The sequence below is a fragment of the Diaphorina citri genome, unplaced genomic scaffold, assembly GCF_000475195.1.
Source record: "Diaphorina citri unplaced genomic scaffold, Diaci psyllid genome assembly version 1.1 scaffold545, whole genome shotgun sequence".
In the NCBI taxonomy this organism is placed as follows: Eukaryota; Metazoa; Arthropoda; class Insecta; order Hemiptera; family Psyllidae; genus Diaphorina; species Diaphorina citri.
In genome coordinates, this window is record NW_007377979.1 from 149,028 (window position 1) to 174,358 (window position 25,331).

A 25,331-nucleotide genomic window follows, 5' to 3' on the forward strand; every position below is an offset into this window, starting at 1 on the left:
TTTTAAATAAGTGACACGGAGATAATATGTACAAAAAGACGATTATATATTTTCAAGAACGACAGACAGAAATTGGTTACGATACAGGATGCTGGCAGTACATGTGGAAAAGTGGCTCCTGACGCTAACCTACAAACCTACAAATCTTATCACAACACATACAGTGTTGCCAAACGTGTCAGATGACTTTGTTGTCATATGTACAAGACATGCCCCCTTTTAAAAGCTAATTCATTTTTACAATATTTTAAAGAAATTCATATAGCTATACAATTTACAAATAATTCTAATATCACAGATAAGTTACTATTAAGGGCAAATGTCAATTAAATCACAGTTAAACATAGAACACAAAAATAATACATTAAAGAATAAATGCCTCCAAAGCAATTGTCAAGTTTACAATAAATCAAAAGGCTATACAAAATTGGTGATTCCTCAAAGGGTTAATATGTCAAAAATTTACAATAAATAATTTTTCCGATCAACTGATCTTTGTCAAACTGCCTACAATTAACATTAAACAATATGTAACCTGTACGAATAAATTACATTAAGAATTAGTCTGAATCATCATCACAAATATAATCAAATAACCTAATTGGTTTTGTTATGTTTCTTTTAGGTCGACTATTACTAGTCATCTCCGTGACTGGCCTACAATGTCTTACGGTTTTATCTTTTTCTCAGTTACATTTTCAAATTTTACCATAAAAGGTCGATTCCTACGTAAAAAGTTGTGAAAAATCCAAATCTGAGGTCAAAACTCGGAAAAAGTAACTTTAAAAGGTCGAATTTCAATTTTTAATTGCCGTCCTAATGAAAAAGCTCGAAGAGTTGTGACATCAGATTTCACGTCAAAATGCGCAGAAACGCTTGCGCACAAACAAACGAAGCGGGAGTCATGAATTGACGTCATCACGTACGGGAGCGTATGCCGTGACATCAAAGTTTACGATTTACCGGTATTTTTTAAATCGATTTATCTCGGTATCTAGAATCGTAAAAGAAATGGAAAAATTCCGTTGGTCCTTATTTTTCCTGCTCTATGACTTTGAAACATCACCCAAGTAAGCGCAACTGATCTATTATAGCGTTATTTTAGATTATAGTTGATTTGTTTTATTATTGTTATTTTATTATTTTTTTTTCTGTAATTTTATTAGTAAAATAAGTTTAAAATAAGTATTAGTTTAAGTTTAGGATTCAAGAAAAAGAAATCACTGGATTCGACTAGAAAATCACTTAGTTTACTCGTGGTTTTTGAAGGTAGAGGTCTCATATACTCATTTTTATAGTTAAAAATCTCGTATAGACAATGGAAAAACTGGACCTTTGACTGCAATAATGAATAATGTTGATGAAAAAATGTTTCTACTGAAGAAGATTGATGGGTAGAATTTTTTTTACAATTTACAATTCCGTAGAAAAAAGAATGTAAACAAATAATTTGGTGAACCCAAAATATCCTACAGTGGTGTTCACAGATTCTACACCATTCTTACTAGCGTGGTATTGTACAAGTCCGTACCATACTTTGGTGAGCCACGATATTTCTACTTGTGCGGATTTTTTGAAAATACGCTTACATTTTACAATTCCATACAATGGTGATATAGGGCACTGTTCTTTTTGAATCTTCTATTCTACTCTCTCTAAACTCCCCTCACAATCTACTGTTAAAAAAGTCTATATTTTTTATTTTGCTTTTGCAATGCTAGTTTTTCATACAGAGTGTTCAAAAAATTTGTTCTCTCGATTTTGTTCTACAAAATAAATGAATCCTAAGAAGAAGAAAAAGAACACCCTGTATAATAGAGTAATATTAGGCTAATGATTCATAATAGTTCAGTCCAATTTGGCCAGCAACTTTATTTCTTACCATGTCACCCGGCCAGATTCACACCTCGCTCCGTGTTGCTTAAATCAAATGTCGCCAACTGATAGGTCTGGCGAAGCTGCGGGCTGAAAAAGTTTGAAACTTTTTCAAGTCCATACTGGAAAAAATATGTTTTAACAGTGCAGGTAAAACGTGTAATACCACGAAAGGAATATTACACGTTGCCAGTGAAAGTAAATGCTTGCGAAGTACCTATAATGGAAAATTCCTGTCGTATTTTAAATTCAAGTGTTGGTGTAATAATTTAAAGACCGGTATTACACCAATGCGACGTCCATATCAAACTCGTAATATTTTGTTCTCGTATACCTATATGTTTTATTGTATGTTAAGGAAATAGAATCTTACAGATCCTAATATATTGGGGTGGTTTTAGCGAAATACAGTTGTTCTGATGTTGATAGCCTTGATTTACGAGTTTTTTGTGTGTTACTACGACTTCGAACTCTTGACGTTCGCGTACCTCCCGGCACGCTTGATTGCTCATTGAAACTTTTTAAATCGAACTTTTAACAATATTTTTGAAATGTACTTTTTTAACAATATTTACGAAAAAAAAATAGGTGCTTAACCATATAAAAAAGAAAGAAAAAAATATATACATACAAGATAGTTTGAGCCTGCTCAGTGCTAGTGTGTAGGGACTTTTCAGTCCTATTTGTGAAGGGGGAAAAGGTTATATTCTAATAACTGGATTTCGCTAAAAACCCATTTATTTTTAACTAAAATACTATTAAATCGAATCCTGCTTAGTTTTTTATTATTTTGTTTTGTTAGCTTTGTTAAAAGGCGAGAAAAAGAAATAAAAAATTAAATATTTCGAGAAATCACTATGATTTTAAATTTGGTTTATTAATTTTGACACTAGAGGTACCTAGGACTTTACTGTTAAAACTCCTTCAATTGTATAAATGTCTTTGAAAAAAACAAGCTGGGTCCGTCCCTCCGGGAATTTTTTAGCCCGTAGTTTATTCGATCGTGATTAAAGAAAATCAGTACTTATGTACCTACCTAATTTGTTTAATATTCAGTTTATTATTATTCTTGATTTGATTTTTCGATTTTACTTTCATGTAATGATTTAAAATCAAGACTAGAGCCCATTCTACCTAATATGAAAAAGAGATGATGAGAGGGGAATAGTAGGGACCAAGTTTGGGGAGAATTTTTTATACCAAGCAACTCTATTTATATTAATCAGTGGACTAGCTCAGTCGTCAATTAACACTGTGGGGTTATCTCAATGCTGAAAATAAAATTTGGATTGAGATTCTTTTAATTGACGACTGAGCTAGTCCACTGATTAATATAAATAGAGTTGCTTGGTATAAAAAATTCTCCCCAAACTTGGTCCCTACTATTCCCCTCTCATCATCTCTTTTTCATATTATCCCTCTATTTCCAATATAAGGTTCAAGTCACCCATCCATTTATTGGCCTTGCTCGGCGTAGCTTAACATAGGTGACGCTAAAACCGGTCTTAAAATAACGACTGAAGTGTTATCTAAAACTTTCTCGCTTTGAGTTCATAGGTCATCGCGACAAATTTCAAGATCAGAGCTCATTTGTGTGAGAAAATGAGAAAAAAAGCTAAAACTGGTCTTAAAATAACGACTGAAGTGTTATCTAAAACTTTCTCGCTTTGAGTTCATAGGTGGTCGCGACAAATTTCAAGATCAGAGCTCATTTGTGTGAGAAAATGTGAAAAAAAAAAAAATCCCCAAAAACCAGTTTTTTTTTGGATTTTTGGCTTTATGGTTCTCTGGACAAAATTTGCACCACCTTTCGTGTTCCTGGTAAAAAGACCTTTAATTTGATATATAGGTCGACCAGGTTTGGATAAGTCCTTCTATGGGGACAGACCGACCGACCGACTGACAGACACCGAAGCGAATACAATAGTCCGTCCACTATACCTTTTTATTACTATTGTAATAATAAAGGAAGGACGGACTAAAAGTGGCTCTGGAAAAGTTTCTCAGCACGCGATTACCCAGATGTTAGCCCATCTGGATACCAACCACCCGTATCGTTGCTTAACTTCAGTGATCCATTGGGAACCGATAACCGAATGATACCTACGTTCAAATTCATTTTCAATGGGTTGGATTGCCAGCCTAGTTAGCTTAGTTGGTAGTGCGTCTGCCTTGTAAGCGCTAGGCCACGGCTTCGATTCCCGCCCGGGGCGGATTTTATCCTGATGGGATAATGTTCGTTCTCGGAACGGCTGGCTTTCTGTCTTCCTTCTCTCTTCGATTTCGGGACGATAAGACCATAGCAGTTACAGTTCCCTCTGTCGAACCTCTTAAAAAAAACAAGCTGGGTCCGTCCCTCCGGGGATTTTTTAGCCCGTGGTTTATTCGATCGTGGTTAAAGAATACCTATGTACCTACCTAATTTGTTTAATATTCAGTTTATTATTATTCTATTACTCATATATAAACCTACATGAACAGAAATACTGTAAAATTTATTGTGAAGCCTCTCTTCATTTTAGTTTTCTTATTTAATAAAATGTACCAATGTCTACACTTGATCTGGCTGAATTTGAACTTGATTTTTTTAGTTAATTTACCTTCAAATATTGATTAAAATTCTGTGAAATTAAATCATATTGTAAGCTTATCTATCATCTTCTTGAGCAACGGCCCTGGTAGGATATAAGCCATAAATTAATCCTGAACACATAAAGTACTGGTTTGAGAGGATACTTACCTTCTTTCCTTAGTCTGTCAATCTCCTGTTGAAGGATCTCTTCTTCTGACTTATTCACTTTGTATCCTTTGTATCTTTCATTCTCTGCTTCTTTTTCTCGTCTCTCTAAATCTTCCTTGAACTTCTTTCTTGTTGCATCTAATTTACTATTTCTGATCTTGACTTCTTCTTTCCGTCGGATAACACTGTCATATGCAGCCCGTGCAGATTTGTCAAGCAATACTTCAATAGCTTTTGAGAGCAGATGAAATGTCTCAATAGCTTTTTCGTCATCTGGATTTTTGTCGGGATGGCACTTCAGTGCTTTCTTTCTGTACGCACTTCTGATGTCTTGTTCGGAACAGTCTATGGTTAGTTCCAGTAGGCCATACAAGTCAAGATCTTTGATATCTGCCATTATTGAAGAGAGTGGAATAGCTGGAAAAGACCAACTTGTATTAGTTCAGCTAATACTAAGGTATAGAACACTCTTTGACCTTTAATTTGATTTATGATCACTTGTGCTAGTGACCAGCCAGTGAATCTGAGAAGAAAAAGAACTTACCAGGTGATTGTTAAATATTTTCTGTTTTAATTTGGTCGTAAAAAGTTTAAATCAAAAGATCCAAACACTGAAAAGACGTTTCCTTCTGGTTAAAAGGAGTAAATCCATGAAAATTTAAAAAACGACTGAAGAATCTGAAGATTCTGCAGTGAACGTATTCGAAACACAAATTTTCAATTTTTGAAAAAATCCCGCCAAATCCGCCAATGTTTCGAATCGAGAAAGTCGCAAGCTGCTTACACACCGTATCCCCGTTTCACGTTCACCTTGTCTTTTTTAAAATTATTTCTTTTTTGGTTATTGTTGGATCTACATCGTGCACATTGCATAATCAAATAGATACACGGCGTCCATATAACTCGAAAGATACTTCAGAACATTAATGAAGTTGGTAGAATTCGAAAGACTTTCACGCCAGCCTAGTTGATTTGGAAGGTAGCGCGTCTGTCTTCTAAGTGCTAGGTCGTGGGTTCGATTCCCGCCCTTGGCAAACTTTTTCCTAAACAGTTTAGGCTTATTTGTAGAATGACTGGCTTTCATCTATTCTGCCCTTCTGCTCTCTTTGCTTTCAGAACCATAAGACCTTAGCAGTTACTGTTCCCTCTATCAAACCTCTTTAAGTAAAAAAGGCATTCAATTAAAAACATTTCTTGTTAAATCATAGATAACAAAACGGTTTATTTACTTTTATATTTTTTGCAGAACGAGCTTACATACACAAGGATCAAGTGTTGGTGATAAAATTAACTAAAAGAAAGAAAAAAAAAGCTTGTGCTTAAGATAGACCTACCTGCTACATATGATTATGTAATACCTCAAGGTCTTCTGTGGGCACTTTTAATGGGTCTCTATGTGCCTGGCTAAATGCTGGCTAGGCCAAAGCCATTTTTCAAAGATGATTTTGAACTGCTTTGCTGTACATAGAATAGTCTTTTCTTTACAATTGCAATGACTGCCTAGTCTCAAAAATCTTGGTTTTTCATTTGAAGCAAGTTACACAATATTACACATGGAACTAAACATAATTTCATTTTGATCTTCAGTGTTTAATCTTCTTCATAACCTTCAGGGAGAGCATTGACGTGCTTATTGTGGAACAGCGAGTGGTTTCCGTCACCCCATGGGAACCTCTGTAAACAAAAACAGGATTGAAAATATTTTAAATTCTTTTAATTTTAGTCTTTTTAGTTTAGGTGTTTAGGAATTTTAGTTGTTTTATAGTTAGGTATAGTTCTAAATACACACAACCCAATAGCTGAATCTTTGGATTTAGACTCTAGGGACCTCAAAATAAGTTTTAATCTTTTGATACTAAAATATTACAATAAAAATTTTCAGCTGATTACATTACCTTCACAAAAATAGGATAAAAATCAATAGACAACAATAGCCTTGTTTTATCTCATATTCAAACTTTGGCGGGTATAATCATCTAATTGACTGAATACTCACTCTGTTTCTAATGTACAAGTACTCGCGCTTCACAAACTCTGGTCGCACATGGTGTTCTTCCTCGGCTTGATGTTCCAAGTAGACGTAAACTCCAACAAGTGCACAACAAGGAAGAGCTCCAAAGTAAGTCAAGTTTCTCCACAGCTTAACAGCATCTGAAATGATGGATAGTTTGTTGTGGACCACATAATTGAATTGTATTTCTATTTAGCAGACAAATACTATTTTTATAACACACAACAGTTACACACACCTAAGTACCTAAAGATTTATTTATTTATTTAAATCATTTTAAGGATTGATAGAGGGAACTGGAACAATGGAGGCCTTCTCATCCCAAAATCAAAGGAGGGAGGATAGGCTATTAGAGAGTCCACCTTTCCAAGAATGAACCCCATCTGTTTAGGATAAAATACACCCTTGGTGGGAAATGAACCTATGCCCTAGCACTTACAAGACAAGTGCACCTTCCAAGTTCACTAGGCTGGATAATATTTATGCCACATTAGTGGCAAAATAGTAAGCAGTTTAATTAGAATTGGTGGTGCAGTGGTCAAGAAACTTGCCTCATAATCAGGAGGGCATGGGTTCAATCCCACACCCAAGGCATGGAATTTTATCAGCATTGAGAATCTGACTACAATAATAGTAGTAGTACCAGTACTACTCTAGGGTAAGAGGACTTGTAATAATATTCGAGCAGTATTATGTAGGACTGAAAAGTCCTATACTACTCTAGGGTAAGAGAGGACTCTTACCAACTTGCTGAAGGTCAAGTGAAAAACTCACCTGGGTTGCCTGCAGCAGATTTCATGGCTGGAGAGGTTGAGAATTTCCTCATCATCATCTGACCAAGTCGGGATGCCATTGTCAAAGAACTGATGTCACGGCAGAGTTTGAACTTTCGAACTTACTAGTTTCCCCTTAGAACGCCACTAAAAATTAAAAATGAGAAAATTACAAATTTACAATCTGTCTAGGAAATTTTCTGATAAATTTCTGGACGATTTTTTTTTTATTTACAAAAGTCAGCTGATTGAACGAATTTGGGAACCCCTGTATTTTTTACGGGTGTGAAGTGAGCCATCGTTCAAGAATATGTTAGAGCGAAAATTATCTCTTTTTTCATGTGGACTACGGATTACCCCGATTTTTTTTTTTTTTTTTTTTTTTTTTTTCAGGTAAGAGGACTTGTAATAATATTCGAGCAGTATTATGTAGGACTGAAAAGTCCCATACTACGCTAGGGTAAGAGGACTTGTAATAATATTCGAGCAGTATTATGTAGGACTGAAAAGTCCTATACTACTCTAGGGTAAGAGGACTTGTAATAATATTCGAGCAGTATTATGTAGGACTGAAAAGTCCCATACTACTCTAGGGTAAGAGGACTCTTACCAACTTGCTGAAGGTCAAGTGAAAAACTCACCTGGGTTGCCTGCGGCAGATTTCATGGCTGGAGAGGTTGAGAATTTCCTCATCATCATCTGACCAAGTCGGGATGCCATTGTCAAAGAACTGATTTCACGGCAGAGTTTGAACTTTCGAACTTAGAGTTTCCCCTTAGAACGCCACTAAAAATGAGAAAATTACCTACAATCCGTATAGAAATTTTCTGATAAATTTCTGGACGATTTTTCTTTTATTTACAAAAGTCAGCTGATTGCTGATTGAACAAATTTGGGAACCCCTGTATTTTTTACGGGTGTGAAGTGAGCCATCGTTCAAGAATATGTTAGAGCGAAAATTATCTCTTTTTTCATGTGGACTACGGATTACCCCGATTTTTTTTTTTTTTTTTGATCTGCTGTGTGATGTCTGGGGAAGAAAATTTAAGAAGGAAACTTTTTGAAAGGAAATATACATACATATTGTCAAAATAGCATTTTTTATTACATACATATTTCCTTTTTATTTACATAATATTACATACCTAACTACATTTTATTTATTATTCATTTTATATCATTATCATGTTTGCTTCTCTTGAGCCTTCCTCATTTGATTCAACACAGCTTCTTCATAATCTAAATCATTTGTGTTTTTCTTGGAACTAAGAACCAGAGTTCTGTCAGAACAGGCAAATATGTTACTAGACACATTTGCACTAGGAAACAAGCCACTAGGAAATACATTTCTAGGTTTGCTTGAACTAGAAAATATGTTGCTAGATTTATCTGCACTAGGAAATAAATTGCTAGATTTATCTGCTATAGGAAATAAATGGCTAGATTTATCTGCTGTAGGAAATAAATTACTAGATTTATCAGCACTGGGAAATATGTTGCTTGATTTGTTAGCACTAGGAAATAAATTTGGTGTACTATCACTATCAGATCCATTGCTAGATTTAACAGCACTGGGAAATATGTTGCTTGATTTGTTAGCACTAGGAAATAAATTTGGTGTACTATCACTATCAGATCCATTACTAGACTCTACTAGGAAATAAACTACTAGATTTATCAGCACTGGGAAATATGTTGCTTGATTTGTTAGCACTAGGAAATAAATTTGGTGTACTATCACTATCAGATCCATTACTAGACTCTACATTTTTGCTATCTGAGTCCCTTGGTCCACTGAAATCAATATTGCTAAACACAGGATTTTTAGGCTGCTTTCTAGATTCCTCTCTCTCCACATCTGGTTATCTGCTGCAGGAAATAAATTACTAGATTTATCAGCACTAGGAAATAAATTTGGTGTACTATCACTATCAGATCCATTACTAAACTCTACATTTTTGCTATCTGAGTCCCTTGTTCCACTGAAATCAATATTGCTAAACACAGGATTTTTAGGCTGCTTTCTAGATTCCTCTCTCTCCACATCTGGATTTAAATAATTCAATGTTAAAGGACAATTTGGTAGTCCCAATTCATACAGCTTAGCCCTGCGAGCAGAATCTGCATGTTCAAATTCCAACAAAGCTGACCCTTGTTTCTTGGGTGAAATTACCAGGATGTTGATCTTGCCATATTTAGAAAAGATCTTGGTCAAACTTTCTCTGGTATAGTCATCTGTGTCAGGGAGTCCCAATTCGTATAGCTTAGCCCTGCGAGCAGAATCTGCATGTTCAAATTCCAACAAAGCTGACCCTCGTTTCTTGGGTGAAATTACCAGGATGTTGATCTTGCCATATTTGGAAAAGATCTTGGTCAAACTTTCTCTGGTATAGACATCTGTGTCTCGACATGGGTTTGGGTATAGGGATTATTATGGGAAGGATGCGAAATCTCCCTATTGATTGAAAAGTTTTCAGGAAGAACGGAAGAAAAGAATAGTGATGGGACTCGAGTGAGATTTTTCAACTCGATTATTTTCTACTCGATTATTTTCCAACTCGAGTTGTAACTCGAGTGGAAATGTTTGCTTCTCTTGAGCCTGCCTCATTTGATTCAACACAGCTTCTTCATAATCTATATCATTTGTGTTTTTCTTGGAACTATGAACCAGAGTTCTGTCAGAACTGGCAAACAGCTTCTTCATAATCTATATCATTTGTGTTTTTCTTGGAACTATGAACCAGAGTTCTGTCAGAACTGGCAAATATGTTACTAGACACATTTGCACTAGGAAACAAGCCACTAGGAAATACATTTCTAGGTTTGCTTGAACTAGAAAATATGTTGTGCAGCCCGTGCAGATTTGTCAAGCAATACTTCAATAGCTTTTGAGAGCAGATGAAATGTCTCGATAGCTTTTTTGTCATCTGGATTTTTGTCGGGATGGCACTTCAGTGCTTTCTTTCTGTACGCACTTCTGATGTCTTGTTCGGAACAGTCTATGGTTAGTTCCAGTAGGCCATACAAGTCAAGATCTTTGATATCTGCCATTATTGAAGAGAGTGGAATAGCTGGAAAAGACGAACTTGTATTAGTTCAGCTACTAAGGTATAGAACACTCTTTGTCCTTTAATTTGATTTATGATCACTTGTGCTAGTGACCAGCCAGTGAATCTGAGAAGAAAAAGAACTTACCAGGTGATTGTTAAATATTTTCTGTTTTAATTTGGTCGTAAAAAGTTTAAATCAAAAGATCCAAACACTGAAAAGACGTTTCCTTCTGGTTAAAAGGAGTAAATCCATGAAAATTTGAAATTTTAAAAAACGACTTCAGATTCTGAAGAAAACGCAGTGAACGTATTCGAAACACAAATTTTCAATTTTTGAAAAAATCCCGCCAATGTTTTGAATCGAGAAAGTCGCAATCGCAAGCTGCTTACACACCGTATCCCCGTTTCACGTTCACCTTGTCTTTTTTAAAATTATTTCTTTTTTGGTTATTATAAATTTATTTTTTGCTTTTATAAAATAACTAGCTGAATTCCGTCGCTTCGCTCCGGAATCCCGCTAGTTCATCCCGAGGCATGGCCAAACTTGTGGAAAAGGCATGGCCGAACTTGTATAAGTTATCAAACTAAAAACATAAACGAAACTCAAATATTAGGCGAGCGAGGAAAAGTTTTCTCTCCCGCAGTCTCTGCACTCTGTGTATTTCTTATGGTGATTTTAGCGATCAAAAATTGATCATATCTCAGGATCGGTTTAGATTTTCGCAAAATCCTTTCTTATTGCACACCTAGACCATAAAAGGAATATTCCTACCAAATTTCAGCTTTCTAGGTGTTGTGGTTCTCGAGATAGAGCGATCAGTGTGTGAACTATGAAATGTGAAATGTGAAGATACGATGATAAATAGGCAGGTAAATAAAAAAAAAATCGGAATAACTTTAACTGGATATTTTTTTAATATTTTCGTGAGACGTGAAAGTGCGATAAGGTGTGTACGAGCCTTCCATTTCCAAAAAGTTTGAGAGCCCCTGGATTCTTATCTCGTGTTCGAGAAGCTAGCTATTGTCGAATCGGTAAAAAATTAGAGAGATTTCGCATCCTGTTTTTTTGGGTATCGGGCCCAATGTTCGACGAGTTTTGGTTTCTGCGCATGACACACATTATGGGGTTTTGAACACGGGGATCGGAGTTACGATGTTTTGGCTTGAACATGGGGATTTTTTTCGTATTACGATGATGAAATTCCCATGTTAGAAACGCGCGTAAATTTAAATTCTTTCTGAATAGATCACGGTTATTTTACATTTTTGAAGGGGAAATTAATTTTGACTGAAATTTTTTGATGTAGGTAGGTAATTAGGTATCTTAATTAATTCAGAAATTGATTAAAAACAAAAACATAGCAACAAACTTATTTTTTATGTAATAATTAATTATTATTATTATTTTCTTTTCTTCGTTATCTGTTATGTTCTTTTTTATGTTATGTTATTTGTACTAATTTATTATTGATGTAAATAAATGCGGCCTGTTGAAACTGTTGGCATAATGGGACTTTTTAGTCTTAGCCGACAGTATAAATAAGGTATATTAAATTAAATAATAAAAAAAATTATTTGTACAAAAAAGAATGTAACAGATAACGAACACGGTGGAATAATTAAATTGAGAGAGAAAAAAAAAATAATAATAATAATTTTAAAAAATCATTGTTTCTTGTTAAAAAATTAAAAAAAAGGCCTTCCATTATCCAATATTGGCTAGAGTGAATTGACCTCAGTCCTCAGTCTTGGTTTTCGCTCTGGTGAGTCTACACAAAATAAATTCGTTCCAATGTTCTATTTTCAAAGTGATCTTTTCTTACTAGAAACATTTAAATTTACCTACCTACCACAAATCTGCAGAAATTTTCTTTGTCCCAAAAAATTAATTATCACTCAACCCACTCACCAAATTACTCAAGTTGTTCATGCCATTGGCCCCTGTGTGAACAAACCGTGAAGGGGCGACAATGAGGATTTACTGAAACGATTAGAATTCCAACTCAACACCTACCTACCACAAATCTGCATAAATTTTCTTTGTCCCAAAAAATTAATTATCACTCACCCCACTCACCAAATTACTCAAGTTGTTCATGCCATTGGCCCCTGTGTGAACAAACCGTGAAGGGACGACAATGAGGATTTACTGAAACTCGGATAAGGAACATTGCAAGAACAGGATCTGAGCTAAGACCCAATGGCAGGATTATCTCCTTCTGAGGTAAGATACCATTTTTACTAGACACCAACTAAACATGGATAGTAAATACCTAAATTTTGTCAGTAATTTCCTAAAATACTAAACTAGAACCACAAATCTCGGTGGTAATTTGGATACCTTCTGTTGGTTGACAATATGCTCACAAATCAATAAACATTGTCAAAATACTTCTGTCATGTAATTTCTTTGCAGACAAATTAATGAGTTTTATGTTGTACAGTCTCATAAGAACTACTCAAATCTAGGTGGTCTGGAGCTGTCCTGAAACCTACCTGGTACTCCACATTTTGCAATATTTTGATATTAGGAACCATCAGAAGAGTTGGGAAAATAAAAGTTTTCCTCCCACAATATTGCATCATGATGGGACTTATAGCAAGTGTGAAATTAAAAATGTGTTTGAAATTTCTTTTTATGGAACTCTTGAATATCACAAAGTCATTTGCTTTCTTTTGTTGCTTGTCATGCTGTGCAAGCTTTTTACTATGATAATGCTCCTCCCTATGTACCAGATTAATTAGGGAAAGGCTTAGAACATTTGAATGAATTGTTATTGGTAAATAATAATTTAAAAAAAAAAAAAAAAACATACCTATACCTACCTATTTAAACCAACATTAAGAAATGTAGATTCAAAATTACCTCTTTGAACATTTAGCTTGTGTTTCTGCTCAGAGCTAAGCTTGTGAGTGCTATCATTTGTTTTGTACAGCTTAACTGAAAAGTCCCATACTACTCTAGGGTAAGAGCACCCTTTAATGTTATTCGAGCAGTATTATGTAGGACTGAAAAGTCCCAACTTGCTGAAGGTCAAGTGAAAAACTCACCCGGGTTGCCTGCGGAAGATTTCATGGCTGGAGAGGTTGAGAATTTCCTCATCATCATCTGACCAAGTCGGGATGCCATTGTCAAAGAACTGATGTCACGGCAGAGTTTGAACTTTCGAACTTACTAGTTTCCCCTTCTCCTAGTTTAGGCCTGTTTACAAAGACCACCTCATTTAAACCAGTCAAAACTAGATCAATATGTCTGTATTGCTGTTTGCCGTACTTGTTATCCTTTTCAACAATTCATGTTTTGTTGCAATTCATAAAGTCATTGGAACAATGTTTCAAGAATAGAATGAAACCCTAGTTGATGACACTTTCACTCCCCTCGTCAATTGAAATAAAGAAGCCAACCAACTGTTACCCGTGTATCTATCTTGTTATGAATTGTTTATTTTCAATGTGACAGGGTGTGTTGAGAATATATAATTGATAGCTAACACCTGTGTTTGTGAGGGAAAAATTTGACCATGGGCTTTTTTTCTTCTTCTTCTTCTTCTTCTTCTTCTTCTTCTTCTTCTTCTTCTTCTTCTTCTTCTTCTTCTTCTTCTTAGAACGCCACTAAAAATGAGAAAATTACAAATTTACAATCTGTCTAGGAAATTTTCTGATAAATTTCTGGACGATTTTTTTTTTATTTACAAAAGTCAGCAGTAAATAAAAAAAAGATACCTATACCTACCTATTTAAACCAACATTGAGAAATGTAGATTCAAAATTACCTCTTTGAACATTTAGCTAGAGTTTCTGCTCAGAGCTAAGCTTGTGAGTGCTATCATTTGTTTTCTACAGCTTTACATACTGAATTCTTGAGCCTTTTTTTTTTTTTTTTCTCCTAGTTTAGGCCTGTTTACAAAGACCACCTCATTTAAACCAGTCAAAACTAGATCAATATGTCTGTATTGCTGTTTGCAGTACTTGTTATCCTTTTCAACAATTCATATTCTGTTGCAATTCATAAAGTCATTGGAACAATGTTTCAAGAATAGAATGAAACCCTAGTTGACGACACTTTCACTCCCCTCGTCAATTGAAATAAAGAAGCCAACCAACTGTTACCCGTGTATTTATCTTGTTATGAATGGTTTATTTTTAATGTGACAGGGTGGGTTGAGAATAAATAATTGATAGCCAACACCTGTGTTTGTGAGGGAAAAATTGGACCATGGGCTTTTATTTTTATTATTTTTTTCTTCTTCTTTTTTTCCTCCCTAATTTTAGCAAATTAGATGTCTGGCATTGATGCTTCCTTCAGTCCAACAGTACTGCTCTCACTTTCATAAATATGAGAGTAGGTTTATTTTAGCAAGCCTAGTTAGCTTGGAGATTAGCATGCCTGCTAGGTCACAGGTTCCTTTCCCACTCTGGTCCAGACTTTATAAAAGAAAAAAAAAACATGAGTTTTGTTCTTAGAACAGCTCCCTTTCTCCTATAATGTCCTCCGTCCCTCTTAGATTTCAGTACAAGAAGACCTCTAATTTTATTCAGGTTTTCTATTTCTAACACACCCATCTATGATAAAGTAGGTATCAAGTAGATTTTTACACATTTTGTGACTATTATTATCTACAATTGTAAACATACTAAAGTAGCAACATGAAAAAAAGCTCCCTATGTAGGTATTTCCTATATTAAACCTTGTTCAGACTGCAGGTAGAAGGGGTGTAAAGGGACTTTTCATTCTCATCCTAAGTAACAGGATAAATGAGGTACTTAAATCATATTATGTATTTATACATCAATTATTGTTATTTTTAGCAAAAAAATAATAAATAAATAAATAATAATAATAATAATAATAATAATAATAATAATAATAATAATAATAATAATGATAATGATACTTGTAGACACCTACTTACACTAGGTCACTGAACCCTGGAACTCTCACTGGTTAAGCCCTTATGTTGCCCCCCAAATGTTGATCTTGAATAAAACCCCTTTAAATGAATAATAATGAATTAATGCATATAGGTATAGCTGAAAACTATACAACAACTAGCTGAATTCCGTTGCTTCACTCCGGAATCCCGTTAGTTCATCCCAAGGCATGGCCAAACTTGTGGAAAAGGCATGGCCGAACTTGGGGAAAATAATAAAAAAATACGTTCGCGCTGCACACTCCCTATTAGCTGCATAGTTGTCAAACTAAAAACACAAACGAAAACAAAACTCAAAATGTTGGTTGAGAGCAGAACATTTCTCTCCCGCAGTCTCTGCACTCTGTGTATTTCTTATGGAGATTTTAGCGATCAAAAAACTTGTGGAAAAGGCATGGCCGAACTTGTGGAAAATAATAAGAAATATGTTCGCACTGCGCGCTCCCTATTAGCTGCATAGTTGTCAAACTAAAAACATAAACGAAAACGAAACTCAAAATGTTGGTCGAGAGCAAAACATTTCTCTCCCGCTGTCTCTGCACTCTGTGTATTTCTTATGGTGATTTTAGCGATCAAAAATTGATCATATCTCAGGATCGGTTTAGAACGGTGGGATGGATTTTTGTTTATTTTTTGTGGGCACTTGATTTATTTTGGGAGGTTAACATTATTTCTTACCATTTATATGATTATGGATACTTTTATTGTTTTCCACCCGACTCAAGTTTCGCCTACTTTTTACGCTTCTTAGAGTCAGTTCCCATGAAGAAGACTGAAAAGTAGGCGAAACTCGAGTCGGCTGTCGGATGGAAAACAATAAAAGTATCCATATTCATATAAACGGTAAGAAATAATAGAAAAGAAATGCCCATGAAACTGTAGACTGGATAATGAAATGTGAATGAGTGAATGGATCTTGTTTTTATAATATAAGATAAAAGGAATATTCCTACCAAATTTCAGCTTTCTAGGTGTTGTGGTTCTCGAGATAGAGCGATCAGTGTGTGAACTATGAAATGTGAATGAGTGAATGGATCTTGTTTTTATAATATAAGATAATTCAGGGGTTGAATTGAAGAGAATTTCTCATTCATAAAATAATATCATTCATGATATCCACTCCCCATCATACCGTCTCCCTTTCCTTTCCATTTTTCGTAAACATGTTATGTACTGCAGAATACCTATTTGCATTTTAAATATCTGTTTACACATCTAGGCACATATTTATGTAATATATGTACACCTAACATACTGTTAACCTTTTCTGTCCCAACCTTCTAGATAGGTACTCCAATTATGATGTTGTATTGCAAAATGCTATGTTAGCCGTTCCAAGAATGAACCTTATCTGTTTAGGATAAAATCCACCCCGGGTGGAAATCGAACCCACAACCTAGTGCTTACAAGGCAGATGCACTACCAAGCTAACTATATAGGCTGGCAATTATTGGCATTTTTATGATTTCCTATATGTTTAACCCTAATATTCGCCAGCCTAGTTAGCTTGGTTGGTAGCGCTTCTGCCTTGTGAGCGCTAGGCCGCGGGTTCGATTCCCGCCCGGGGCGAATTTTATCCTGAGCGGATAATGTTCGTTCTCAGAACGGCTGGCTTTCTCCTATCCTGTCTTTCTTCTCGCTTCGATTTCGGGATGATAAGACCTTTGCAATTACATTTCCCTCTGTCAAACCTCTTCAAAAAAAGAAAAAAAAACCTAGTATTCATTCTGCTTGTTTTGATTTCAGAGACGTTTACAGAAAGAGCTCATGTCACTCATGAAGGAACCTCCTCCTGGTATGGAAGTGGATAGTGACAAGGCAGAGCAGAACCTTAACTTGTAAGTTTAGTTGGTTTTCTGTTTAGGCGTCTAGGGATCAAGAACCTTAACTTGTAAGTTTTCCGTTTAGTTTAGAGAATAAAATTTAGCCCGAAAGAGAATCGAACACACACCATGTCCTAGTGCCTGTACTAAACCATGGGACCAAGAGAAGAAACAAGCTTCAGAAGAGGAGACAATGGGAAAGGACAATGAAACTTTGATCCTGTAGAAGTGTAGGTACTTTAATTGAATAGACTTTTCTGTTTTCATAATATTAACTTATACAATATACATACCGACTTAGTACTTACCTATTGTTTTCAAAAGATGTTCATTCAGGGTCGAAAGAATAAAACGTTTTTCTTAGTCAGTATTGACTTGGGAAAAATACCTTTGTATATCTGTTATGACTTGGGAAAAATACCTTTGTATATCTGTTATTTTATTAAAATTTTAATAAACCTTTATTTTTATTGTTTATAATTTTGTTCACAACACAATATAATTGGTACCTAATTACAATATGTCTTCTTAATAGCTTAATAAATTAATTGAATTGAAATTGAATGTTTCAGGTGGACCATACACATGAAAGGTGCTGAGGGGACCCTATACGATGGAGAAGAATTTCAACTACAGTTCAAGTTTGGTCCAAAATATCCGTTCGATTCTCCTGAGGTACTATTAATTAATTTATTTAACTTGGCAATTAAACTTATTCCCATATTTTCCTTTAAAGACGAAAAAAGAGCTTCAGAAGAGGGAAATCGTCTCAGTTTCCAAAAGGAAAATATGGTGAACTTTGATTTTTTTTTCTTTATTGAAAATTAAAATTCTTTCCTTCTTTTCTAGCAGGTCTCCGTATTTTCCTTTCTATCCATATGTCTATTCAAACGGACACATATGTTTGTCCATACTGACTGGGGGGACTAATGACACCTGTTGTATTCTTGTCTGTTTGATACAGGTGACATTTGTTGGGAATAATATCCCCGTATATCCACATGTCTATTTAAACGGACACATATGTTTGTCTGGGGACTAATGACACCTGTTGTATTCTTGTCTGTTTGATACAGGTGACATTTGTCGGGAATAACATCCCCGTACATCCACATGTCTATTCAAACGGACACATATGTTTGTCCATACTGACTGGGGGACTAATGACACCTGTTGTATTCTTGTCTGTTTGATACAGGTGACATTCGTTGGGAATAATATCCCCATACATCCACATGTTTATTCAAACGGACACATATGTTTGTCCATACTGACTGGGGGACTAATGACACCTGTTGTATTCTTGTCTGTTTGATACAGGTGACATTCGTTGGGAATAATATCCCCATACATCCACATGTTTATTCAAACGGACACATATGTTTGTCCATACTGACTGGGGGGACTAATGACACCTGTTGTATTCTTGTCTGTTTGATACAGGTGACATTCGTTGGGAATAATATCCCCATACATCCACATGTTTATTCAAACGGACACATATGTTTGTCCATACTGACTGGGGGACTAATGACACCTGTTGTATTCTTGTCTGTTTGATACAGGTGACATTCGTTGGGAATAATATCCCCATACATCCACATGTTTATTCAAACGGACACATATGTTTGTCCATACTGACTGGGGGAACAATGTCTCTCAGTCATAAAAGAAATATTGTAGATAATATACGGAGAGATGGTGTGGCAAAAGAATCGGGGGGTTTGAAAATACGATAAGAAAACAAAAGGAATTTAAGAAAATCCAAGATAATAAAAATTGAGTAATAGAAGGATATAATAAACATCAGTATCATAGAGACGATCAATAGACTGGTGAAGTTATTATGGTATCTAATAAACCTGCACAGAATAGTGTAGCAGAGACTTTGGGAACGATGTTGGACAAGCTAAACGTATTTTGAAATGGATGCCATTAAAGGCCTTTGATTGTGTCCATTTTTTGAATTGGCTTTTTGAAATAGGATCGATTAATTCGTAATTTAAAAGGTTAAAAGCAGCACCGTTGGGTCGGAACGGCTGACTTTCTCCTGTTCTGCCTTTCTTCTCTCTTCGCTTTCGGGACGAAAAGGCCTTAGGAGTTACAGTTCCCTCTATCAAAAATCTTTTGCTTGTAAAACAAATATTTGAAGCCATAAAATAACCAATATCACAAATTCTACCTAGGTTTCTCATCAGCCTTCCAAGGCCTTCTATACAACTGCAATGACTGCCTAGTCTCAAAAATCTTGGTTTTTCATTTGAAGCAAGTTACACAACTTTACTCATGAAACTAATCATTATTTTCGTTTTGATCTTCAGTTTTTAATCTTCTTCATAACCTTCAGGGAGAGCGTTAACATGCTTATTGTGGAACAGCGTGTGGTTTCCGTCACCCCATGGGAACCTCTGTAAACAAAAACAGGATTGAAAATATTTTAAATTCTTTTAATTTTAGTTTTTTTTTTTTTTAGTGTACAAAAAAGTAAATGAATACCATCTCCATTGGACAAAACCATGAAGAATATTGTTATAAGAATATTATCTTCATTTTATTGTAACGAAAATACCCCACCTCAATAATATTAAAATTCTAATGTCCTTAGTGCCCGTGCTTATTTTAGACCAAAAGGTCAGTTAAAAACACACAACCCAATAGCTGAATCTTTGGATTTAGACTCTAGGGACCTCAAAAGGTGTTTTAATCTTTTAATACTAAAAAATTACAATAAAATTTTTCAGTTGATTACATTACCTTCACAAAAATAGGATAAAAATCAATAGACAACAATAGCCTTGTTTTATCTCATATTCAAACTTTGGCGGGTATAATCAACTAATTGACTAAATACTCACTCTGTTTCTAATGTACAAGTACTCGCGCTTCACAAACTCTGGTCGCACATGATGTTCTTCCTCGGCTTGATGTTCCAAGTAGACGTAAACTCCGACAAGTGCACAACAGGGAAGAGCTCCAAAGTACGTCAAGTTTCTCCACAGCTTAACAGCATCTGAAATGATGAATAGTTTGTATTGGCGGGTATAATCAACTAATTCACTGAATACTCACTCTGTTTCTAATGTACAAGTACTCGCGCTTCACAAACTCTGGTCGCACATGGTGTGCTTCCTCGGCTTGATGTTCCAAGTAGACGTAAACTCCGACAAGTGCACAACAGGGAAGAGCTCCAAAGTATGTCAAGTTTCTCCACAGCTTAACAGCATCTGAAATGATGGATAGTTTGTTGTGGACCACATAATTGAATTGTATTTCAATTTAACAACAAATAATACTTTTCTAACATATAAAATTTACATGTACCTACCTCCCTATTTGTTTAAAATTTAAATTGTTTTTAAGAGTTTGATAGAGGGAACTGTAACAATAGAAATCTCATCATCCCAAAATTGTAGAGAGGAAGATAGGATTGGAGAAAGCCAGCCATTCCAAGAATGAACCCCATCTGTTTAGGATAAAATACTTACACCCTTGGTGGGAAATGAACCTATGCCCTAGCACATACGAGACAAGTGTACCTTCCAAGTTCACTAGGCTGGATAATATTTATGCCACATTACTTAGTGGTAAAATAGTAAGCAGTTTAATTAGAATTGGTGGTGCAGTGGTCAAGAAACTTGCCTCATAATCAGGAGGGCATGGGTTCAATCCCACACGGGTGGGAATTGAACCTATGCCCTAGCACTTACAAGACAAGTAAGTGCACCTTCCAAGTTCACTAGGCTGGATAATATTTATGCCACATTAGTGGTAAAATAGTAAGCAGTTTAATTAGAATTGGTGGTGCAATGGTCAAAAAACTTGCCTCATAATCAGGAGGGCATGGGTTCAATCCCACACCCAAGGCATGGAATTTTATCAGCATTGAGAATCTGACTACAATAATAGTAGTAGTACCAGGCCTACTACTCTGGGGTAAGAGGACTTTTAATGATATTTGAGCAACATTCTGTAGGACTGAAAAGTCCCATACTACTCTAGAGTAAGAGGACCCCTTAATGATATTCGAGCAGTATTACATATATGTAGGACTGAAAAGATGGTAAGAGAACTTTTAATGATATTTGAGCAACATTCTGTAGGACTGAAAAGTCCCGTACTACTCTAGAGTAAGAGGACCCCTTAATGATATTCGAGCAGTATTACATATATGTAGGACTGAAAAGTCCCATACTACTCTAGGGTAAGAGGACCCTTTAATGTTATTCGAGCAGTATTATGTAGGACTGAAAAGTCCCAACTTGCTGAAGGTCAAGTGAAAAACTCACCTTTATTCAAGCAGTATTATGTAGGACTGAAAAGTCCCAACTTGCTGAAGGTCAAGTGAAAAACTCACCCGGGTTGCCTGCGGAAGATTTCATGGCTGGAGAGGTTGAGAATTTCCTCATCATCATCTGACCAAGTCGGGATGCCATTGTCAAAGAACTGATGTCACGGCAGAGTTTGAACTTTCGAACTTACTAGTTTCCCCTTAGAACGCCACTAAAAATGAGAAAATTACAAATTTACAATCTGTCTATGAAATTTTCTGTTCTGATAAATTTCTGGACGATTTTTTTTTTTTTATTTACAAAAGTCAGCTGATTGAACGAATTTGGGAAGAGTGGTACCCATTCATTCACTTGGACACTCGTTCACCATTGTTGCCACATTGGATTTTTTCGGAAACAAACAGTTCCCAAAATGCCTTACTAGTTTCCCCTTAGAACGCCACAGAAAATGAGAAAATTACAAATTTACAATCTGTCTAGGAAATTTTCTGATAAATTTCTGGACGATTTTTTTTTTATTTACAAAAGTCAGCTGATTGAACGAATTTGGGAACCCCTGTATTTTTTACGGGTGTGAAGTGAGCCATCGTTCAAGAATATGTTATAAATTTACCTAGTACCTACCTACCACAAATTTGCATAAATTTTCTTTGTCCCAAAAAATTAATTATCACTCACCCCACTCACCAAATTACTCAAGTTGTTCATGCCATTGGCCCCTGTGATTCTTATCTCATGTTCGAGAAGCTAGCTATTGTCGAATCGGTAAAAAATTGATTTTGAAAGAAAAATTTTCAGGAAGAACGGAAGATTCGGAAGAAATTGAAGAAAAGAAAATTTATAGGGATGGGATATTCGACTCTTTTTGAATATTCGAATACCACGATTCGATTCTTTTCAAATATTCGACTCAAAGAATCGACTCTAAAATATGTTACAGCGAAAATAATCTCCTTTTTGATGTGGACTACGGACTACCCCGAAGATTTTTTTATTTTTTTTTTGATCTGCTCTGTGATGTCTGGGGAAGAAAATTTAAGAAGGAAACTTTTTGAAAGGAAATATACATACATAATTATTGTCAAAATAGCATTTTTTTATTACATACATAGGTATTTCCTTTTTATTTACAAAATATTACATACCTACCTACATTTTATTTATTATTCATTTTATATCATTATCATGTTTGCTTCTCTTGAGCCTTCCTCATTTGATTCAAAACAGCTTCTTTTAATGTGGAGTGTGGACTGTGGACTACGGACTACCCCGAAGATTTTTTTTTTTTGATCTGCTGTGTGATGTCGGGGGAAGAAAATTTAAGAAAGAAACTTTTTGAAAGGAAATATACATACATAATTATTGTCAGAATAGCATTTTTTATTACATACATATTTCCTTTTTATTTACAAAATAATACATACCTACCTACATTTTATTTATTATTCATTTTATATCATTAGGGAGATTTCGCATCGAATCCTGATCCCCATAACGCAACCCATGTTGGCGCCATCTTGTTTACATCATGTTTTTAGATTTAGCACGGGATCGAAAACCGAACGAAAACCGAAACCGAAAACCGAAGCGAACCTAGCGGACGCTCAAGTAATCATACCTTTAATTTGTTCAATGTTTTGTCTTGTCCTAAATAACAAATTATTCAAATCAGTTTTTGAATTAATTAATTAAAAACAGGAAACAATGATTTTTTAAAATTATTTATTTGTTTTCTCAATTTAATTATTCCACCGTGTTCGTTATCTGTTACGTTCTTTTTTGTACAAATAAAACGATAGGTAAAAAAAGAACATAACAGATAACGAAGAAAAGAAAAAATTAATAATTAATTATTACATAAAAAATGAGTTTTTTGATATGTTTTTGTTTTTAATTAATTTCTGAATTAATTAAGATACCTACCAACATCAAAAAATTTCAGTCAAAATTAATTTCCCCTTCAAAAATGTAAAATAACCGTGATTTGTTGTTTTTTTAGTTAATTTACCTTCAAACATTGATTAAAATTCTGTGAAATTAAATCATATTGTAAGCTTATCTATCATCTTTTTGAGCAATGGCCCTGGTAGGATATAAGCCATAAATTAATCCTGAACACATAAAGTACTGGTTTGAGAGGATACTTACCTTCTTTCCTTAGTCTATCAATCTCCTGTTGAAGGATCTCTTCTTCTGACTTATTCACTTTGTATCCTTTGTATCTTTCTTTCTCTGCTTCTTTTTCTCGTCTCTCTAAATCTTCCTTGAACTTCTTCCTTGTTGCATCTAATTTACTGTTTCTGATCTTGACTTCTTCTTTCCGTCGGATAACACTGTCATAGGCAGCCCGTGCAGATTTGTCAAGCAATACTTCAATAGCTTTTGAGAGCAGATGAAATGTCTCAATAGCTTTTTTGTCATCTGGATTTTTGTCGGGATGGCACTTCAGTGCTTTCTTTCTGTACGCACTTCTGATGTCTTGTTCGGAACAGTCGTCATCTGGATTTTTGTCGGGATGGCACTTCAGTGCTTTCTTTCTGTACGCACTTCTGATGTCTTGCTCGGAACAGTCTATGGTTAGTTCCAGTAGGCCATACAAGTCAAGATCTTTGATATCTGCCATTATTGAAGAGAGTGGAATAGCTGGAAAAGACCAACTTGTATTAGTTCAGCTAATACTAAGGTATAGAACACTCTTTGACCTTTAATTTGATTTATGATCACTTGTGCTAGTGACCAGCCAGTGAATCTGAGAAGAAAAAGAACTTACCAGGTGATTGTTAAATTTAATATTCTCTGTTTTAATTTGGTCGTAAAAAGTTTAAATCAAAAGATCCAAACACTGAAAAGACGTTTCCTTCTGGTTAAAAGGAGTAAATCCATGAAAAATGAAAATTTAAACACAGAGAAGAGAGGTATTTCAGATGATGATGATGATGATGTCAGCTTTTCGTGCTGTTATTTTACTGGTAATATAAGCACGCAAACTCAAAATGGCTTGTAATATGAGAATTAATTCTTAATTTGAGTAATGAATAAGCATAAACTAAGTAACTAAAACTGCGATTTCTTATAAATGAAAATGATAATAATAATAATGATAATGTTGATTCTGCAGTGAACGTATTCGAAACACAAATTTTCAATTTTTGAAAAAATCCCGCCAAATCCGCCAATGTTTCGAATCGAGAAAGTCGCAAGCTGCTTACACACCGTATCCCCGTTTCACGTTCACCTTGTCTTTTTTAAAATTATTTCTTTTTTGGTTATTTATTTTTTAAATTTATTTTTTGCTTTTATAAAATAATACGATAATAAATAGGCAGTTAAATAAAAAAAAATCGGAATAACTTTAACTGGATATTTTTTTAATATTTTCGTGAGACGTGAAAGTGTGATAAGGGTTAAGGTGTGTACGAGTATCCCCGTACATCCACATGTCTATTCAAACGGACACATATGTTTGTCCATACTGACAGACGATTGGTCTCCCGCCCTGTCCGTGCAGTCTGTATGTTTGTCCATTGTATCCATGCTTAGTAGTTGTAAAGAAAAGGTAAGGTTTGACTTAAATAACTTTTTTTCTTTCTTTCTTTCTTTCTTTCTTTCTTTCTTTCTTTCTTTCTTTCTTTCTTTCTTTCTTTCTTTCTTTCTTTCTTTCTTTCTTTTCTGAAGAGTCTGAAAAAAAAACGCAGTGAACGTAATACGTATCGAAACACAAATTTTCAATTTTTGAAAAAATCCCGCCAATGTTTTGAATCGAGAAAGTCGCAAGCTGCTTACACACCGTATCCCCGTTTCACGTTCACCTTGTCTTTTTTAAAATTATTTCTTTTTTT

The 25,331-nt window shown here is 35.0% G+C and overlaps 5 protein-coding genes and 1 long non-coding RNA gene across 9 annotated transcripts; 1 reads left to right on the forward strand and 5 right to left on the reverse strand.

The window, feature by feature from the left end:
* Positions 1-3,135: 3,135 nt before the first annotated feature.
* Positions 3,136-5,302, reverse strand: LOC103509951 (dnaJ homolog subfamily C member 17-like). Its single transcript, XM_008474584.3, has 3 exons — positions 5,160-5,302; positions 4,616-5,032; positions 3,136-3,146 (listed from the first exon to the last, which is right to left on the reverse strand). Exons 2-3 carry the CDS (start codon positions 5,010-5,012, stop codon positions 3,136-3,138), a joined length of 408 nt encoding a protein of 135 aa, XP_008472806.1. The 5' UTR covers positions 5,013-5,032; positions 5,160-5,302.
* Positions 5,303-5,812: 510 nt separating this feature from the next.
* On the reverse strand, positions 5,813-8,259 carry LOC103509942 (cytochrome c oxidase subunit 6A1, mitochondrial). Of its 3 annotated transcripts, XM_026824127.1 has the most exons (4): positions 8,174-8,217; positions 7,401-7,534; positions 6,612-6,766; positions 5,813-6,289 (listed from the first exon to the last, which is right to left on the reverse strand). In XM_026824127.1, exons 2-4 carry the CDS (start codon positions 7,477-7,479, stop codon positions 6,206-6,208), a joined length of 318 nt encoding a protein of 105 aa, XP_026679928.1. In that variant the 5' UTR covers positions 7,480-7,534; positions 8,174-8,217; the 3' UTR covers positions 5,813-6,205. The 3 variants fall into 3 exon arrangements, with proteins under 3 accessions (XP_026679928.1, XP_008472795.1, XP_008472796.1); XM_008474573.3 differs by lacking the exon at positions 8,174-8,217 and having other exon boundaries at positions 7,401-7,616; XM_008474574.3 differs by lacking the exon at positions 7,401-7,534 and having other exon boundaries at positions 5,890-6,289; positions 8,041-8,259.
* Positions 8,260-8,480: 221 nt separating this feature from the next.
* LOC108252477 (dnaJ homolog subfamily C member 17-like) lies at positions 8,481-10,751 on the reverse strand. Its single transcript, XM_026824131.1, has 6 exons — positions 10,595-10,751; positions 10,233-10,470; positions 10,089-10,186; positions 9,348-9,796; positions 9,017-9,047; positions 8,481-8,929 (listed from the first exon to the last, which is right to left on the reverse strand). The coding sequence occupies exons 2-6, from the start codon at positions 10,448-10,450 to the stop codon at positions 8,583-8,585; spliced, it is 1,143 nt and encodes a 380-aa protein (XP_026679932.1). The 5' UTR covers positions 10,451-10,470; positions 10,595-10,751; the 3' UTR covers positions 8,481-8,582.
* Positions 10,752-12,444: 1,693 nt separating this feature from the next.
* On the forward strand, positions 12,445-25,048 carry LOC103509952 (ubiquitin-conjugating enzyme E2 W; the record flags this gene model as incomplete). The annotated part of the gene is made up of 5 exons (XM_008474585.3): positions 12,445-12,673; positions 17,127-17,218; positions 17,776-17,878; positions 18,280-18,310; positions 24,924-25,048. Coding segments are annotated over exons 1-5 (375 nt in total), but the record flags the coding sequence as incomplete, so codon positions are not given.
* On the reverse strand, positions 19,414-21,780 carry LOC103509941 (cytochrome c oxidase subunit 6A1, mitochondrial-like). 2 transcript variants are annotated; one of them, XM_026824126.1, is made up of 3 exons: positions 21,558-21,780; positions 20,273-20,427; positions 19,414-19,611 (listed from the first exon to the last, which is right to left on the reverse strand). In XM_026824126.1, exons 1-3 carry the CDS (start codon positions 21,634-21,636, stop codon positions 19,528-19,530), a joined length of 318 nt encoding a protein of 105 aa, XP_026679927.1. In that variant the 5' UTR covers positions 21,637-21,780; the 3' UTR covers positions 19,414-19,527. The 2 variants fall into 2 exon arrangements, with proteins under 2 accessions (XP_026679927.1, XP_008472794.1); XM_008474572.3 differs by lacking the exon at positions 20,273-20,427 and adding an exon at positions 20,059-20,213 and having other exon boundaries at positions 19,433-19,611; positions 21,558-21,773.
* Positions 23,987-24,598, reverse strand: LOC113467760. Its single transcript, XR_003391718.1, has 2 exons — positions 24,263-24,598; positions 23,987-24,135 (listed from the first exon to the last, which is right to left on the reverse strand). It is a non-coding gene; the product is annotated as an uncharacterized LOC113467760 (long non-coding RNA).
* Positions 25,049-25,331: the final 283 nt, after the last annotated feature.

Coding starts and splice junctions, on each gene's coding strand:
- LOC103509941 (XM_026824126.1), bottom strand. CDS start 21,636: ATGGCATCCCGACTTGGTCAGATGATGATGAGGAAATTCTCAACCTCT. Junction 20,428..21,557: donor ATCTTCCGCAGGCAACCCGG/GTGAGTTTTTCA, acceptor CCATCATTTCAG/ATGCTGTTAAGCTGTGGAGA. Junction 19,612..20,272: donor ACTTGTACATTAGAAACAGA/GTGAGTATTCAG, acceptor TTTTGTTTACAG/AGGTTCCCATGGGGTGACGG.
- LOC103509951 (XM_008474584.3), bottom strand. CDS start 5,012: ATGGCAGATATCAAAGATCTTGACTTGTATGGCCTACTGGAACTAACC.
- LOC108252477 (XM_026824131.1), bottom strand. CDS start 10,450: ATGGCAGATATCAAAGATCTTGACTTGTATGGCCTACTGGAACTAACC. Junction 10,187..10,232: donor GCTGCACAACATATTTTCTA/GTTCAAGCAAAC, acceptor CTTGTTTCCTAG/TGCAAATGTGTCTAGTAACA. Junction 9,048..9,347: donor CAGATAGCAAAAATGTAGAG/TTTAGTAATGGA, acceptor TTCCTAGTAGAG/TCTAGTAATGGATCTGATAG.
- LOC103509942 (XM_026824127.1), bottom strand. CDS start 7,479: ATGGCATCCCGACTTGGTCAGATGATGATGAGGAAATTCTCAACCTCT. Junction 6,767..7,400: donor ATCTGCTGCAGGCAACCCAG/GTGAGTTTTTCA, acceptor CCATCATTTCAG/ATGCTGTTAAGCTGTGGAGA. Junction 6,290..6,611: donor ACTTGTACATTAGAAACAGA/GTGAGTATTCAG, acceptor TTTTGTTTACAG/AGGTTCCCATGGGGTGACGG.